At 44.4% G+C, this 17910-nt stretch overlaps 1 protein-coding gene across 1 annotated transcript in view; it reads right to left on the bottom strand.

The window, feature by feature from the left end:
* lrp1ab (low density lipoprotein receptor-related protein 1Ab) overlaps positions 1 to 17910 on the bottom strand; it is a 111508-nt gene that overhangs the window by 46557 nt on the left and 47041 nt on the right. Inside the window, exons 10-28 of the mRNA XM_056298994.1 lie at positions 17598 to 17741; positions 17196 to 17432; positions 16780 to 16960; positions 15522 to 15744; positions 15080 to 15269; positions 14822 to 14944; positions 14366 to 14506; positions 13714 to 13839; positions 13126 to 13242; positions 12918 to 12998; positions 12615 to 12782; positions 9643 to 9825; positions 9167 to 9364; positions 8470 to 8715; positions 7739 to 7936; positions 5532 to 5736; positions 5166 to 5330; positions 4615 to 4859; positions 3407 to 3538 (exon numbers count right to left, since the gene is read on the bottom strand). Coding sequence (XP_056154969.1) covers positions 3407 to 3538; positions 4615 to 4859; positions 5166 to 5330; positions 5532 to 5736; positions 7739 to 7936; positions 8470 to 8715; positions 9167 to 9364; positions 9643 to 9825; positions 12615 to 12782; positions 12918 to 12998; positions 13126 to 13242; positions 13714 to 13839; positions 14366 to 14506; positions 14822 to 14944; positions 15080 to 15269; positions 15522 to 15744; positions 16780 to 16960; positions 17196 to 17432; positions 17598 to 17741 — 3303 coding nt within the window. The remainder of the gene's footprint in view (positions 1 to 3406; positions 3539 to 4614; positions 4860 to 5165; positions 5331 to 5531; positions 5737 to 7738; positions 7937 to 8469; positions 8716 to 9166; positions 9365 to 9642; positions 9826 to 12614; positions 12783 to 12917; positions 12999 to 13125; positions 13243 to 13713; positions 13840 to 14365; positions 14507 to 14821; positions 14945 to 15079; positions 15270 to 15521; positions 15745 to 16779; positions 16961 to 17195; positions 17433 to 17597; positions 17742 to 17910) is intronic.

Consider the following 17910-nt stretch of genomic DNA (forward strand, 5'->3'; position numbering starts at 1 on the left):
CACAAAGACTATAAATAGTGCTCATAGTGACTTGTGTAATGTGAAATTATGGCTGCTTTAGCATTGCTTGAAGACTTGGCAAATAGAAGATTTAGATGTGAACACACGTTCAGGGACCATGAGGACTTCCAAGCCTATGATGATGAATGGCTGATTCAGATTACTAAGAGAAATTTTCTTGGAAATCTGTACTGAATTGGACCCAGGTTTGGAACGACCCACCCGATGGAACAGGTCCATCCCTGTGCAGGTCCAGTTACTGATCAATCTGGGCTTTCTGGCAACTGGGACGTTCCAACGCGAACTGGCCGATGGGTCTGGAATATCCCAGCCATCCCAAAACTATTATGCCAGCCGTCTTGAATTGCCTTGTCAAAATGAGGAAACTTTATATAATATAATGGGAGTCATCTTTGTGAAGGCTAGGCGCATGGACTTCATCTTCAAATAAAGTAAGCAAGCCTAATATCTCTCTCTGTCTCACACACACACACACACACACACACACACACACACACACACACTGTCAAGACTGTCATATCATTGTTAAACTTCTAATAACAGCCTATTGTTTCTTCATTTTGAATGTTGTGGATTTTTATGCTTGGTAATTGTATTGTTTATTGTTTCTTGTGTGATAACAGCGGCAGTCGTTGTGAAATATTGTACACGGTCAAAGATCGCGACCTTGTGTTACAAGTTTATTGATCTGAATTGCCTGTTTGTATTAGCTGATGTCAAGATGACCGTGTGGAAGGCATGAATTACGAGGAGAGATATTGCACATTTTTGAATACGTGGCTCTGTGCAGACTATTGTGCATAAGCCTATTTGTTGTGAAGTTTTCTCTCTCTCTCTCTCTCTCTCTCTCTCTGCCCTTGCCTGACCTGTCTTCTCTGTTACTCTCTCTCTTTCTCAGTCTGTTTTTCTCTCTTACACAAACAATGCACTGCAGTGTTATGGGAAGCAGCCTATTGGGAGAATGTAGTGGACTGTTGGAGAGTAGTCGTTACGATCTTGATTTTGAAGGGTTCTCTGAGAATGCGTTGTGCACTTGCCTGCTAACACATATGGAATACTCATATGTGTGTGCGTCCCGGTCTGCGACTGCCTACCTGGTCCTTGCTCTCCCAGCACATTACTGACTGTGGGTGAGCAGGCCAACATCAAAATGCAATCTGCAGCAATGTCCGGTTTTTTAAATGTAATCATAACAACTGACTGCACTCATGTTGTGATAAAATTACCAAATGAGAACAAGTTTGCTTTTGTCAATCGCAAGCATTATCATTCAATAAACATTGAAATCATCTGCACTGCTGACATTGTGCCAGATGTCATGGACCAGGATCACCCTATAAATAAAGAACAAGCTGCTCCAGCGATTGCATCATGTGAACAAGTGATGCACTATCTATGAACAGACCAGACACATGGTACAGTTTTTAACACAGCACACATTTCACTAAGTACATTTTTTACTTCGGCAAAAGTTCGCAATGTGGCGCCTACAGTGTTCACTGCTGCTTCACATATTGCTATTCAAGTTGTTTCCTTTAGGTTGCCTCCACTGACACCCCCAAACAGTATTACGGTGCTCAAACTCAGTGAGCACCATAATAATGTTTGTATTATTGCTTGCATTATTGTTTGCATTATTACACTGTAATGAGCACCTTGATCATGCACTCCGCAAATTTTGACATCTCCATCTTTCCCTCCTCAAAAACGCTCATTAGAAATGTTAGCATATTCATGAGCTATTTAGCATTGACCATTTATGGATGATTGTGGGACAACCCATGGGAGGAGTACATAAATGCACAATTCAGCACAATTTGGGAGGCAAGGTGGAGCAGTTGTTAGTGCTGTCACCTCACAGCAAGGTCCTGGGTTCGAACCCCGGGGTTGTCCAACCTTGGGGGTCATCCCAGGTCATCCTCTGTGTGGAGTTTGCATGTTCTCCCCGTGTCTGTGGTGGGTTTTCTCCGGGTGCTTTGGTTTCCCCCACCATCAAAAAGACATGCATGTTAGGGTTAATACTCCTGTCTGTGCCCCTGACCGAGGCATGGCAAGACAAACTGGAGTTGGTCCCTGGGTGCTGCAAGGCAGCTACCCACTGCTCCTAGCTACACGGCTAGGATGGGTTAAATGCAGAGCATAATTTCCCTATGGGGTTCAATAAAGTATCTCATAATCAAAAAAAAAATCAACACAGGTTGATATTCATAACGAGAACACTGCATACAAGTTGTAAAATTACAATATTTTTGTGCCCATGTGGATTCTGAGGTTTGTGCGTAGGCATTGTTTTAGGCTTTAATCTATGCCGAGTTTTATATAAATGAGGTCACTGGACTCTTATCCACCACATGAAATTTGGGGCAGAATGAACAATGTACTATACATTGTAATAATTGTCCAAAAATCTAAACTAAACTATCCATCCATCCATCCATCCATCCATCCATCCATCCATCCATCCATCCATCCATCCATTGTATGAACCGCTTATCCTGCTGTCAGGGTTGCGGGGATGCTGGAGCCTATTCCAGCAATCATTGGGCGGCAGGCAGGGAGACACCCTGGACAGGCCGCCAGGCCATCACAGGGCTAAACTAAAATAAGATAAATAAAAACAAAGAAAGTAAATTTAAGCGACTTTTCATTGTCAGAACGAATATACCTATTTTCTCATTTGTTTTTTTGAACATTCCAAAATACCAAGGCCAGCACAAATTATTCTGGCTGTATGAGATTCTTAGTTTTAAAAAGGGCTTTGTGAAGGGGTTAAGAACTGAGGGGAAGGCCCCATGGTGCCAATATAGCTGATTGTGACCCAGTTCAGCGAGACCCAGTTACATAGTGTGCAGCTATTCCTTAATAATGCCTCTATTAATTGGAAATGCATCAGGGGCCTTCTACCCCAATTATCCTCACATCTACACTGCAGGGAGCTGTGCTGTAGAATGCTAAACATCTAGGTGGACACGTAACACTGAGGATGCACACACAACCACACACATATAGACACGTACTAATTCCCAAAGCTGCCCTTCTAAAAACTAACCAAAACCTCGCTCACGAAATCACACTGAAATAGATGAGGGCGTTAACACACATCAGTTATGACAATCTTTGATATGGAATGAAATGGAAATGGCTGTGTCAGAGACAGAAGAAAGGCAAATTGGACCTTCTTTTATTAGAACTGACAGCCAGCTAGACTGATGTCAAGCTCAGTGGCGGAGGACAAGCTACTCCAGTTATGACAGCACCCAGAAGACTCCAACAAAGAAAGAGCCTGTCCCTTGCCCTTCAATAACATAGACGATGTATGACAAGATGTGTGTTCGTGTCTTGATGTACTTGCATGTGTGTTTGACAGCGCCTCTTGTGGGTTTACCTTTGCAGGTGCGTTTGTCAGGCTGCAGCTTCATGAGGTGTGGGCAGGCACAAGAGAAAGTCTGGTTGAAGTTGATGAGACACAGGTGGGAGCAGGGGCCCTTCCCATCACTAGTGGCACATGGGTTGGGAGCTGTGAGAACGTGAAAGCAAGGGACAAAGTGAGGGAGAGAGGGAGGAGATGAAGATGGTGAGGGAGATGAAAGGTCTATTCTTTAAAACTAGATAGATCAATAAATAGAGAGAGAAAGAGAGAAACAGAAAGAGAGTGATTGAGATATATGTATATAGCCCCGGTTTTCATATCCTTAAAAAGCATTTTTATCAACACTGACATATAAAAAGCATTATCAAAAAAAAGCATAATCAAAAATGCATCAAAAACATCATCAATGCCATATATATTCTTACAAGTAGTTTGAGGCAGAATTTTCAGAGTAGATGAGGGAGCATTTTGAGAATACAGTTAACTGATCCCCAAATGATGCTTGCTTGCTTATTTTCTCGTTCCATTTGCGTATGCTGGACCTCTACAACAAGCCCTTAAAGAGAGCGAGAAAGGAATAGGTTGACCAGACTTGTCAGACACAGTTTCTTCCGCCCCTTCACTGTCATGGAAAGTGGTTGGAGCTGTCACTCAACACTGCTGTGAGATCTCTGTTTCTCTGCCCCCGATCACAACTCCCACTGTCTCTTTGCTACCAATACATACCCTTGGGACCTTTAGCCACTGGCTACAAAACATCATAGTAGCATCCCAATATGACAGGGTAGTGTCAACTAGCAGTGACAATCTTATCTGACTTGTCAATCAGACATGTGTTGGTAAGATCAACACATGACATTTAGGCCACAGAAGGAGGTTTTCATTCATACTCAACCGCTACTGGGATATGCCAAACAGTGGGGTGGCCTTTTGATCAACGAGGCGATGGGAGGTGTCCAAATCGCGGCCAGAGTGAGGAGATGCCATGTCTCACAGCTATAAAACATCAGTTGTCTGTGGGGATAGGAGCTGTAAATTTACATGGTCAGCACTGGTGCGCTGGTAGCTTGGCACCACTGTCCTTTGAGCTTAAGACTGTGCCAAAATCAGCAAGCCGTGCTGAAAGTGGGAGGTTCACGTAAAAGATCTAGTTGTTTTGTGTGTGCAGGCATGTAAGGAACTCTGTGGGGGTTTATGTGTACATGTATACACGTGTGACCTACCCTGGGGTTGTCTGGAGGGGTGGTAGACCTGAAGATCAAAGGGTTGTGTGTTGGTACGCTGGACAACAGTCACATTGTTTCCTGTCCATTTGTTGGCCTTGGCCAAGGTGTTGGTCCTCCAGTCGGTCCAGTAGACCTCACCACCATACATGGTGACGGCGAAAGGGTGGGACAGGTACTCATGACCTCGCAGAACTTCAATTAGCCCTGAGCCATCGTACAGGGCAGAATAGATAGCATCTGACCTGAAGAAGTGGTGCAAAAATGAGAGTACAGCAGAGTATGGTGTATATCAGGTTTATGTATGTCTGTGTACGGCCATGTTATGGTGAATATGTATGAATATGTTAGAGGACTATGTATGTGCTATGTATGCAATTTTTCATATGCAAGGTCTACATGTTTCCTAAAGAAAAGAGAGGGAGACAATGAACGAGAAAGACAAAGAGAATAAGCGAGAAGGTATGGTAATGAGTGACCAAGTGTGTATATGACTGTGTCAAGTGTGTTGCTTTGTCTGTATAGTTTCTGTGACTGGTGGCAAATGTTACCTGGCATCAATCCAGACAATGCGTCTCTCCATGTAGTCTACAGTGAGACCATTTGGCCAGCCACCACTGCCTGTCTCCCTGTGTATAGTGCGTCTACCCTCACCACTCATAGATGCTGCCTCAATCCTGGGCAGACTGGCATCCCAGTCTGTCCAGAATAGAATGCTGCCAACAGAAAACACAAGCTGTAAAAATGGGATATAAACACTGGGTACAGAATCATCTCTTGACATGATGACAGCTTCATAATCCCTTTATAATCCAGAGCACCATAACTATTAGACAAACATATCATAGATTCCACATTAAAATATTGCTTTACTAATGGATGAAAACAGGTCTGGTGTCTCTATCTCTGTCTCTTACCCATCACGGGGGTCCAGGGCAATAGCTCTTGGGTGCTCCACTTCCCCTGCCAGCAAGGTAGTTCTCATGGTCCCATCCAGCTTGGCCACCTCGATCTGGTCCAGATTGCTCTCCACCCAGTAGATGTTTCCTGCTATCCAGTCCACAGCCAAGCCCTCAGGAGTGGCCAGGCCATATTGGATCACCACCTCAAAACTGGTCAAGGCTGAGCAGGGGAGAGAAATAACAGGGAGTTTAAAACTAAATTGTGTGCTAAACATATAAGCCATCATATATTAACTACTTGCTGATTCAAATTATCTGCTGGGTACATTAAGAAATTGACATGAAAGTGACAGGACGTAACGTAATCAGTTGTAAAGGGTTCTCATTTCAACTAGAACAATAACTGGTGTAATGCAGCCTGTCCAGGGTCACGTTCACCAGAGTGAAAAAGTATAAAGACAGCACATGTGTTTTATTGTAACATTCCCCTGGCAAACACCATTTTGTTTAGAATTCCTCACTCTTATGGAATCAGTCAGAACGTGGCATGCATTGCTTCATCTGTTAGTGTGGTTTCCATCAACACTCTCCTTCTGTCCCACTTTAAAGAAAACAAGCCCCTGTATCCCGATTTCTCTCTCTCTCTCTCTCTCTCTCTCTCTCTCTCTCTCTCTCTCTCTCTCTCTCTCTCTCTCTCTCTCTCTCTCTCTCTCTCTCTCTCTCTCTCTCTCTCTCTCTCTCTCTCTCTCTCTCTCTCTCTCTCTCTCATCTATCCCTCTCTCTTTCTTATTTCACGGAAACAATTGGCGCTCATGCTAACTAAGTGCAAACTAGAGAGTGTGAGCACATTTGGGTAAGAAGGATCAGACAAGTCTTTAACAAGGCTGTCCAGTGGTAATTAGAGGGACAGGCCCTCTTCACAGTCTGCTTATTGGAATGCTGGAGCCGGGGCTGGCTTTCCCGGGGGTTGGGAGGGCGGGTAGCTGTTGGAGGCAGCCTTTGTTTAGCTGTTGGCAGTCATCAGCACCTAACATTTGCCTACAGCTCTGAAGATGCTGAAATGTCTTCAATGAGAAGCAGCAGGAGCTGATCTATGAGTCGGCCACAATGTCTCTGCTGAGGAGTCCTGTATTTTATGGTGGGTTGGAAGGCTGGGAATCAGAACTGCAGTGTTGTGCCTCCCACACTACAATTCTGTTCAGGCTTCAGTCACGCACAGCGAGTCCTGAGACAAATGGGAAGAGACAAAGCCTTCCGTGTGCCCCCTAAGTGCTGCTGTGGGAACACAACCTTGACTGGCCAAGTGACCTGGGGTTTGCAAGCAGGAAAGGCAAACCCAAACTTGGGAGACAGTCTGGATTGCAAACAGTCATTGCTGACCACAAAAAAGTTCTGAGAAATTACACACTACACAATAATAGCTCATTTGTAGTATAATTGTTTTGGGGCATTCCACACGTGTTCACACAAGCGCACAAATGTCATCATTTCATCTCCAACACAGCCATCCAAATCATTTGACTTTAATAACAATCTAACAATAATCAACTTGTATTGGCATATAATCTTGTTTAGTCGGACATATCTCTGTCTCATCAAGCTGACAGAGAGCCTGGAGAAAATCTCACCAAAAAAAGAAAAAAAAAGGGGGGGGCGCGGTAATGAGACCTCAGAAATTCTGAGGCAGGTATTCGACTGGCTGTGAGTTAAAAAAATGCCCGCCTCCAGAAAACAGAACTCTGGTTAGTTTTCCTGTTTGGGTAGTAACAGGTTTCCTTGTTTGTCTTACCTATGTTAACAATAAAAATCGATGATTTGTGTATTTTCCTAGTTAAATTGTTATATTGAAGAGATTTTCTATAAACATCGGATGCTTTGAATGGAGTTTTTGGGGTTGTCATCTTATTCGACCCAAAGTTTAGCTAATCGGAACAAATGCATTGTTGTTCACAGGACAGTACAGGGATGACACTTCCTAGTGTAATTCTATTGGTTTAAAGTGTGACGACAGCCCAAACTGTCTCCTTGCCCTTTTCTAACTACTTTTTTTGCTCAAAATTCTCCAGACTTTTGTCAGCTTGACAAGATGGAGGTTTGGCAAACCAAAAATTAATTGGTATACGAAAGGAATTTGGCCTAAGTGACCATATAATCCACTACCCCTATGTCCCTTTCTGCATAACCTGCAATTACAGAAAGCTGTAGCTAGTTTGTAGCCTCACCTCCATTTTCAGACAGTTTGCCACGGTAGATCTTGTCTTCCACCACGTCAGTCCAGTACAGGGTGCTCTGGTTGAGGTGGAAGTCCAGGGCGATGGTGTTCCTCAGGCCTGGTACGAGCACACTGAACTCCCCTTTGTGGAGCTCAATCCTCCTGATCTCGTGGCGGTTGGAGAAGATGATAAAAGGCTTGAAGGGATCTGTGGGGAAAATGTAATACCCAGACAGGGTGTAATGGTTAAGTCCCTCACCCATGGATATACATGAACCCCTGCTGACCCAGCATCAAATCCTGCCAAAGCCCTCTTTCCCATGTCTATGCTGTTCTGTGTCCCTCTAAGCTTTTCTATAACCTAAAGGAAAAAAATGTACCCAGACAAGTATACTGCACACTATCCTTTAAAAAGTTATTTCTTAAATGAAGAGACATCTAAAGTCCAGAAAAAGTCAGAGAAGTCTCCCACTTCCATGTGTGCCCAAACTGGCCTTGGATTAAATCCCACCAAAGCGTTCTCTCCTGTGTCTCTCCTCTTCCTTGCTATTTTCTCATAGTCAAGAAGAATAGAATAAATACTCAAAGGTGGGTGGACCGCAACATCTCTGCTTTATCAAAAACAAATACATGGATACAAACAAAGAAGCATAACATTGATTTACCAGAATTGTAGATTTGATCAACATGTAATGACATCAAGTTAGAGATACTATTCTTCCCTCCTTCCTTTTTCCTCACCAGTGCTCTTGCAGCTCTCCATGTCAGACTCCAGCTCCCAGCCTTCATAGCAGGAACACTTGACGCTGGCCTTCTCTTGCTCGCACCTCTGGCTGCATTTGAGGTGTTTGGCGCAGAAGCTTTGGATTTGGCAGGTCTTGTTGTCTGCTCCCAGCTCCATGCCCAGGGGGCAGGAGCACATGAAGCCCTCCCCTGGGATGATGCTGCAGTTATGGCTACATCCACCGTTGTCCAGTGAACACAGGTCTGGAGAGGAAGAGGGTGAATGAAGGTTGGAATAAAGTGGAGACAGGGGAACTGCAAAACAGCAGGGGGCTGATACAACTTGTTGTGAGTGGAGTTGCACCATAGATGGTATATAAGGACCAAACATCCATGAGACTCAGTAATTGTAGACATCCTTGAATGTCTAGGTTGGGGTTGGGTAAAGGGAAGCATGTCTGTGAATGTTCTCATTCATCCAGGTCATGGTTATCCAAAGGAGTTGAATCAAGTGCAACTGGACTTGGTATATATCCGTGAAGACGTTTCGCCTCTCATCCAAGAGGCTTCCTCAGTTGAACTGAGGAACTGAGGAAGCCTCTTGGATGAGAGGCGAAACATCTTCACGGATATATACCAAGTCCAGTTGCACTTGATTCAACTCCTTTGGGTAAAGGGAAGCATGTGTATGAGAACTCAAAGGGGTGTGTCTTACCACAAAGTTTCTCATCAGAGCCATCAGGACAGTCGTCAGTGCCATCACACAGCTTCTCGGCAGGTAGGCAGATGGAGTCGTTGGTGGCACAAACGTGGTGAGACAGCTTACACACCAGCGCCTCGCAGTTATCCTCATCCGAGTTGTCCTCACAGTCGCTGTCCCCATCACACACCCAGGCCTTGCTGATGCAGCGGGCTGTGGGGGACGTATGATACCACCCTTGAGCATCACATCTTAGTACAGTCAACTGAAACTCAGTTCTATATGTGGTTTTCTTTTTAAGGGAAATCAAGCCAGATTACTTTGAGGTTCAAAGTTAGCCATCTCCTTCATTTACTTACTCCCCATCAGCCATCGAAATAAAATCGGATATGTCCCAACATAATAAACGTTATCTTACGTGAGTGTTCTAGCCTGCTCCGTCAAAAAGGTTTGACAACCCTTGACCCCTATAAGTTTGACATGATCCTCACCAGAGTCCCTGCAGCTGAACTTGACTGCTGGGTCACACATGTGAGTGACACCCTCGCAGTTGTTCTCATCACTCAGGTCCATACAGTCAGTGTCCCCGTCACAGCGCCAGCGCATGGGGATGCACAAGCCGTCCATTCGACACTGGAACTCATCAACATGGCAGCCGCCAGGAGGTCGGGTGGCTGATAAGACGATAAGAGTAGCAAAGATGGAGAACACAATTTAGCTAATAAGAGAGAAGCAACAAAACACAACTCGTCAAACAAACAGACAAACCAAAACAGGGAGAGAAACACAACTAGTGAATGGCAATGTGACAGAGAACACACAGCTAAGCAGAAACTTTAAGAAAAGGCAGTTAGCAGGGAGAGAGCTTCCATTACACAACCTCATTGAATGGAGCCGTACTGTCACTAACTGACGTGTAGGTATGCTGGGCCACGGGTTAACTACATGACACAGGGCGAAGGAAAACAACAATGACAGGAACCCTGTTCTCATATCCACCCAGCTCATTGAAGGATGCCATGGACAGGTTAAAGGCCCCGTTAAGGATACAGTTTAATGATATCCCTTCATGGCAGAGGTCAGTACTTGGCATGGCTAAGCAGGAAATGGGCCTTGGACCTTTCAATGCTAGAATACAATATGTGGGAAGGCATTAGTATTGCTTTTCTTCACTGCTAATGACTTCCAGACGGAAGGCCCAGTGTGCCCAAAAGCACACGCATGCACACGTGCGCGCAAATACACACACACACACACACACACACACACACACACACACACACACACACACACACATTGCTCATTAGGCCAACAGATCATGCTGGGCCCAATGTTGCGTGCTGGGACTTGACAGGGACAGGCTAAGAATCTGCCCTGATCAAGCAGGTCATACAGTGTCCTTACTTACACACACACACACACATACACGCACGCACGCACGCACACATGCACACACACACACAATAAACAAGTGCATTTACTTTTACATCCAAACATACACTTCTCTAATTCCCATTTTCAGAGCCAACAAGGCAACTGCAGAGCAATAACCTCCCATTTCTGACCCTGAGGAAAAGCAGAGCCATGCATAAGAGATAGGAAGGAACGGTCTAGAGGATCCCCGTGGGGCAGCAGACATGCCTGACCTGACCTGTAACACAACCACAGCCAAACTCTGCCTTGGTCACAACCACGAAGAGCGGCCAACACTGCTTTATTAGTAAATACAAAGGCGGGTAAACTGTGACCGCAACCACTGATCATCATAAGGCAAATAAAACACCAATGACAAAGAAACTGACCACTTTCAAAGATCGTTAACTTGTGCCTTATTCCTTAGCTTCGTAGAATTTTACTCGGGTTCACACCGGTTTACAATGTGTATTTACATCATAAAGGTTTATTTCAGGCTATATGGTTAGGTTAGGAAGAGGGTAAGGTTAATAATAATGGATTACTTTTGGGGGGGATCCCCCCCCCCTTTTTCTCCCCAATTGTATCTGGCCAATTACTCCACTCTTCCGAGCCATCCTGGTCGCTGCTCCACCCCTCTGCTGATTCAGGGAGGGCTGCAGACTACTGCATGCCTCCTTCAATACATGTGGAATCGCCAGTTGCTTCTTTTCACCTGACAGTGAGGAGTTTCATCAGGGGGACGCAGCACGTGGGAGGATCACGCTATTCTCCCCCGGTTCTCCCTACCCCCTGAACGGGCGCCCTGATCAATCAGAGGAGGCACTAGTGCAGCGACCAGGACACATACCCACATCTGGCTTCCCATCCGCAGAAAGGGCCAGTTGTGTCAGTAGAGACGCCTGACCAAGCTGGAGGTAACATGGGGATTTGAACCAATTATGGGAAGAACGCCACAGTAGTGCAAAAGGAAACCACATAATATAAAAGCATATCTGTGGAAATAGGTCTTAAGGTGTTATTTACAGATCCCATGAAAGGAAAAATGTATTTTCCTTTTTGTTGCCTCTTTTATCTGTACTTAATTTACATTTATTTAACACTATGTTCTAGAAAATCACAAAAAGTTTCATTTTTGTTTTTACGAGAAAAACGTTTTCTCTTCCTGACAAATACAATCACTTTTAGTTGTGTCACCCTGCACTTGCAAGTGGACATGAACATAAATGTCCAATTAATAGGAGCGAGATTGAGAGAAATTGAGTGATTTTCCACCATCTAATTGAAACTAACCAAAAGCGTATCGATGCCCACATTCTTCTAAAAATATCCGGCCATTATTTGCTGTTAGTCAAATCAAATTCTCTCCCCACACAAAATACCACTCGACCATTACGCTTCATTCTGATATCCATCAAGTTGCAGAAGTTTGCGGTGCTCTAAATGCTATTTCATGGGACCTTTAAACCGAGCTCTTCCCACGACAGTCAAACCTAAACTGCAAGCTAACCTTCACATGAGAATTCCTACCACTGCAGCAATGTCAAAACATGGGTCTCATTTGTGCAAGCCTGGTGAAGAGGTGCATTGTTGAGTGGAGATGTGTCTGAAACGAGCTCAAATCTCAGCTAACCACAATGCGTAAACAGATCCTGGGTGCAGCGCCACAGAGGAATTGTTTTTTATAGTGATAACTTGAAGTTCAAGGGCAAGCAGTGGCATGCAGAGCAGATAAGAGCAAGGCGAAGAGGAGATGGAACCGTTCTTCATCATGACAACTTTTCTACAACACCAAACAATGACACATGCATAGTGAAATGCAATACCATACATGATGAAAGCTAGACTTGTGCAGCTGTCCAAGACAAAGCAACAACAAATATACAATAAGCGGCCTTAATTTTTATACACCAGTAATTCAACACAAAGTGCAAATGCAGTCTTTATCAACACAAGATATGAGTTGGGGGCAGGGGAGTGGCGTACAAGTATAAACCTAATGACAGTTTCTGTTTAGTCTGTTTGGCACAGCACCAGTGTGGAACCTCACCCTGGTTGGTACAGTTGGCGTGTGTCTCATCGCTGTAGTCTCCACAGTCATTGTCTCCGTCACATGTCCAGTACTCAGGAATACAGCGGCCACTGTTGCATTTGAACTGAACACTGGAACAGGAGTGGCTGCAGCCTGCTTCATCACTGTTGTCCCCACAGTCATTGTCTAAATGTCACACACACACACACACACACACACACACACACACACACACACACACACAATTACTATCTGTTAGACAATACTTACCATTCAAATACCGCCCCATCTGGCAATGAGATCCAAGATGAAGATACTCACCATTATCACAGCGCCAATTAACATTGATGCAGCGCCCATTTGCACAGGTAAACTGGGTTAGAGGGAAGCAGGTTGGGTAGGCTAGGTAAGGAGGAACCAAAAGAGGAAGCTTAAAATAACATGATGACAGCAGCATTTACCATTACAAATGGAACTCTTTGACCCTTCAAACTAAAGTTCCAGTATTGCGCAATGGTGAAAAACTCACCACAAGAATCTGGTTCATCGGAGCGATCTCCACAGTCATCATCCAGGTCACAGGTCCAGGATATGGGGATGCAACGGCCACTAGCACAGGGATACTGGTTTGGTGGGCATGTGCGAGCTGTAAGGGGTATCAAGTGTAAGTTTGATGCTATAAAAAGATCCCTTTGTTTTTGCATTTTATGGCTCCTTCTAGTAATTATCAATTATAATTAGCCTTTAAGATTTATAAATAACAACTGTATCTTTCATTTCTCTAAAAAACAGAACAGGTTCTAGACCAGCAGCTCATTCACTATGCTAATTCAAACAATATCTTGCTGGCATCCACAACACTTAATAATATAAATAGTAAAATACCATTCAGTTATTTAGCCCAGCAACCATCAGGGTTGAATTTTTCCTTTATTGTATTCTATTTTCTTCCAATCAATAATGCTATCAGTAAACATAATGCCCCTCCCTTGTTGCTATGCAGACAACGCACACCTTTACAAGACAACAAAAATGACAAACAACTTTCCTCTCAACAAGACAAGACAAATGTTCAGGCTAGACTGTTAGCAGCAACAAACTCAGATTTTGTACATACCAGAGCAGGTGGTGTTGGATTCATCCTCATCATTACCACAGTCATTGTCCCCATCACACAGCCAGCGCAAGGGGATACAGCGGTTGTTCTGACATTTGAATCGGTCAGAAGGGCAGGTGTGCTGGTCTGTGGCAGAAAAAAGGGCCTTTTTATGTCCATTTTGTTTCATTGGTTGTTTTGTAAAATACAATTTTCCAGAATCAAATGAGAGAGGTAAACATGAGAAATAAATGATAGCAGCAACAAAGCTTGTGAGCTGGATATACCATGTCTTTTTTAGTATATGGCATTAGCGTTATTCACTGCATCACAATAACTGGCTATGTAATAAATACTCTTCTGTATTTGACATTGTACATTTAGTCTATCGAATGGTCCTGTGATCCTTTAAACTGTTACCTGATGCCAAGCACAAAACATGGAAGAAAATTTAATTAAATAATGAGTCACTGGTGTGCTCCATCTTTTGATGACAAGAAAGCTGGCTGGTGTTTTGTTGGCCAATTATGGCCGCGTTAAAGCTGCATCGAAAGAGATAATCTTGGAAACCAGAGTTAGAAATCCATTAGCTCTCCTTAGCTAACACTCTTTAAACAGAATGTGTTTATCTATGTGTTGCAGTGTAACCATGACGATGACGTGGCAAACTCACGGCAGAGCTCCGGGGCCTCGTCACTGTTATCCAGACAGTCATTGTCCCCGTCACATTTCCAGCGCTCTTGGATGCAGCGGTTGTTCTTACAGGCAAATTCTCCTGGCTGGCATTGGGGTGGGGGCACATAGGAGGGGTTGGCTGGAGAAGAGATCAGTAGTAGGAGGAGGGATAGAGGGGTTATAGTAACATTGGCTTAGAAGCAAAAGATAATAAAGCTTTGTAGGGCGTAGGTAATCTCATCCCTTTTAAAGTTAGAAAAATATTGGTGAAATAAGACTTCTTTGAAAATTTTCTCCAGATTTGGCAAAGACAGGAAGTTTAGAATTTGAATGGAAAGTCCAGCACAGCATGTCTTTAAAATCCCAGGCCCCTGTTGAGTAATGAATTTTCCATGACTTTCCAGATTGATCTTAAGTGAACCCGTTGGCTGGCCTTAGTGAAGCTGCTAAGTACCTTTGCAGGTGACATTATCAGTGTCCAGAATTTGGTCATCAGCACAGCCACAGGATCTGCCATTAGGGATAGCCAGGCATAGACTGCTACAGCCCCCATTGTTGACTCGACAGGCATTGGAACCTACATATAAAGACACAAAGAGAGGACACGACATTTCACAGTCAATGACAAGTGAAAGTGCTTCAAGGGCAAAACCTAATTACAGCAGTAATGATGCAGTGGGGCATGTGATGAATGAGGAGTAAAAGGTTTTACCTTGCTGCTGATGTGCATCATAAACTCTGATTTCAAAGATGGGTGGCCTTTCATTCCGTAATAAGGTGACAGTCTTGGTGACCTGGTCTAGTTTGTAGATGCTGCCACCACGGTATTCATTCCAAAACAGAAATTGTTTGTAATGGCACAATCCAAAGGCGTGGTTGAGTTCCTGTCCCTCATATACCACCTGACCAATCAAGCAACAGTAAACTCGAGTTTAGAAAGGTCATGTCTCGAAGCCTTACTTGAATATTAGCTGTGATCTAATATGAAAAAAGATACTTAAATCCAAACTGACAATGAAAATCTGGAGGGATGGCCCAATTAAATGACTCAGCATGAAACTGCTAAAACCAACAAAAATGTTTATGAAAAGCTGTAACAAGTGTCCTCTGATTTTACTTCACCCCGCAAATTTGACTGCCTTCCAATTACCAACCTTGCGCTGCGTGTTGTTGAGGTAAACCATTTCAATGCGGTCGTAGTAAGCATCCACCCAATAAAGGATACCCAGGGGGATATCCAGACTCAAGCCATTGGGCCACAGCACCGTCTTGCTGGTAAGGAACACTTGGTGGTGGGACCCATCCATCCAGGCCTTCTTGATCTTCCCTCTGTTACTCTCTGTGGGGTCCTCCTCCCAATCTGTCCAATACATCCACCTGGAGGGCAGGAGAAGAGGTGTAAGGTTCATTCTTGGTAAAATAGAATATGAGATAATGAGTCATCAAGAGAGCTGGAGCTACCAGAGTTTGATATGACATTTGATGCTTTCACAGCAAAGCAGAGTTGAGAATAGCTAAACGCCTCAAAAACTCAACATCTACCATACCCACGCACACGCACACACACAAGCACCTCTGACAAAACTGAGCAAACCAAATATTGCCAGTGCCAGGAGCCCACTCAAGTACAACTGACATTTAATCAGAAATAGTCATGCCTTCCTCTCCCACATACATACTGCACTGCACAGGCCCTAAAACATTCTTAAAGATGAATGACTCATTTCTTTTTTCTTTTGGAATTCCCCCCCCCCCTTTTCTCCCCAATTGTATCCAGCCAATTACTCCACTCTTCTGAGCCGTCCCAGTTGCTGCTCCACCCCCTCTGCCAATCCAGGGAGGCTGCAGACTACCACATGCCTCCTCCGACACATGTGGAGTCACCAGCCACTTCTTTTCACCTGACAGTGAGGAGTTTCACCAGGGGGACGTAGCATGTGGGAGGATCACACTATTTCCCCCAGTTCCCCCTCCCCCCGAACAGGCACCCCGACTGACCAGAGGAGGCGCTAGTGCAGCGACCGGGACCCATACCCACATCTGGCTTCCCAACCGCAGACACAGCCAATTGTGTCTGTAGGGACGCCCGACCAAGCTGGCGGTAACGGGGGATTTGAACCGGCGATCCCCATGTTGGTAGGCAACAGAATAGCCTGCTATGCTACCCGGACACCCCTGAATAAACCATTTCTGAGACATTATAAAAAATAAATAGCAAGATTTGAGCAATATGATTTACAACAGCCACGGTTTTATTGTTTACCAATAGGCAGTAATATTGTAATTCAAATGGTTTGTCCAAATGGATGGTTGCATGACTAAAAGGTCAAGTGTTTGGGCACTGGTGCTGGTCATCTGTCAAACGATCAAGATAAGGTCAGGTGCTCTGGCTAAAATTCCATCGTGTCTCACCCATGCAGGGGGTCCACAACAATAGCACGGGGGTGAGTCATCTTGCCCTCAATGAGTGTCTTCCGAGTCTGTGAGGCCTTTTCTAGCCTGGCCACACTGATGGTCTTTTTAGGCCCATCATCTGTCCAATACAGATTACCTCCCATCCAGTCCACTGCTATACCCTCTACTGTGTGGATACCTGATGAAAGGAGAAAAGAGTTGAAAAAACTACCACAGTGGAAGGGATGGAGGCACTATAAGCCAGACAGTCTGTAGGAAAGAACTGTAGGGTGAATGAGAATATAAAGGCTGAAAATTGTAACGATGATGGAATTTTTCACAATTTCTTTTCTTCTATTTTTCTGGGGGAAATGTTAAAGGTGTGGTCATACATGATGAGTAAACAGACTCTACTATTTGAAGTCCACGCTTACCTTCCTTCAGTATGGTGTCTCTCTCTGTACCATCTATCTTCTGTCGGCCAATGATGTAGCTGGTAGCGTCAGCAAAGTAGATGAATTCACTGGCAGCGTGGAAATCCAGCGCTCTGGGGTTCATGAGGTTCTCAATAGGAATCATGTATTCATCGGGTACCTTGGCATTCATGTCCATCCCCCTAATGATGCCAGGACGACCCTTACCATATACCAAGAACAACTCATGGTCCGGTTCTACACGGAGAAAAGTCATTAATATAGGGATTCATTAATAAATGTGATATTAATGATGTTGACAGGGACCTATAAGGCAAGCGTACTGGCATATGCTTGTCATATCTAATCTTCTCCTCATCTATCTGCCAAAAAAGAAAATGGTTGTGTGGTTCTTTTACTCACTCTTGCAGGACTTGCCATCGCTTCCCAGGCTGAACCCAGAGCGACAGCGGCAGGTGCGAGTTTTGTGGCTGTTTCCCAGTAGACAAATGTCAGAGCAGCCTCCAGCCTTCCCAAACTGATCCAGGGCACACGCATGGCTGCGCACTGGATGTGAAAAGGGAAGCACAAACACAGTCAAATCGGAATTGTGCCGAACAGTATCAATGGATATCGAAGAAACAAAGAATACCCATAAGGGGTCCAAAGCAGAGTGACTAAGGACATAAGATAAAGAAGTTTGGCCAATGACTCAAGCTCCTCATTGAGCCAATGG

Source organism: Lampris incognitus, chromosome 2 (genome assembly GCF_029633865.1).
Source record: "Lampris incognitus isolate fLamInc1 chromosome 2, fLamInc1.hap2, whole genome shotgun sequence".
Taxonomy (NCBI): domain Eukaryota; kingdom Metazoa; phylum Chordata; class Actinopteri; order Lampriformes; family Lampridae; genus Lampris; species Lampris incognitus.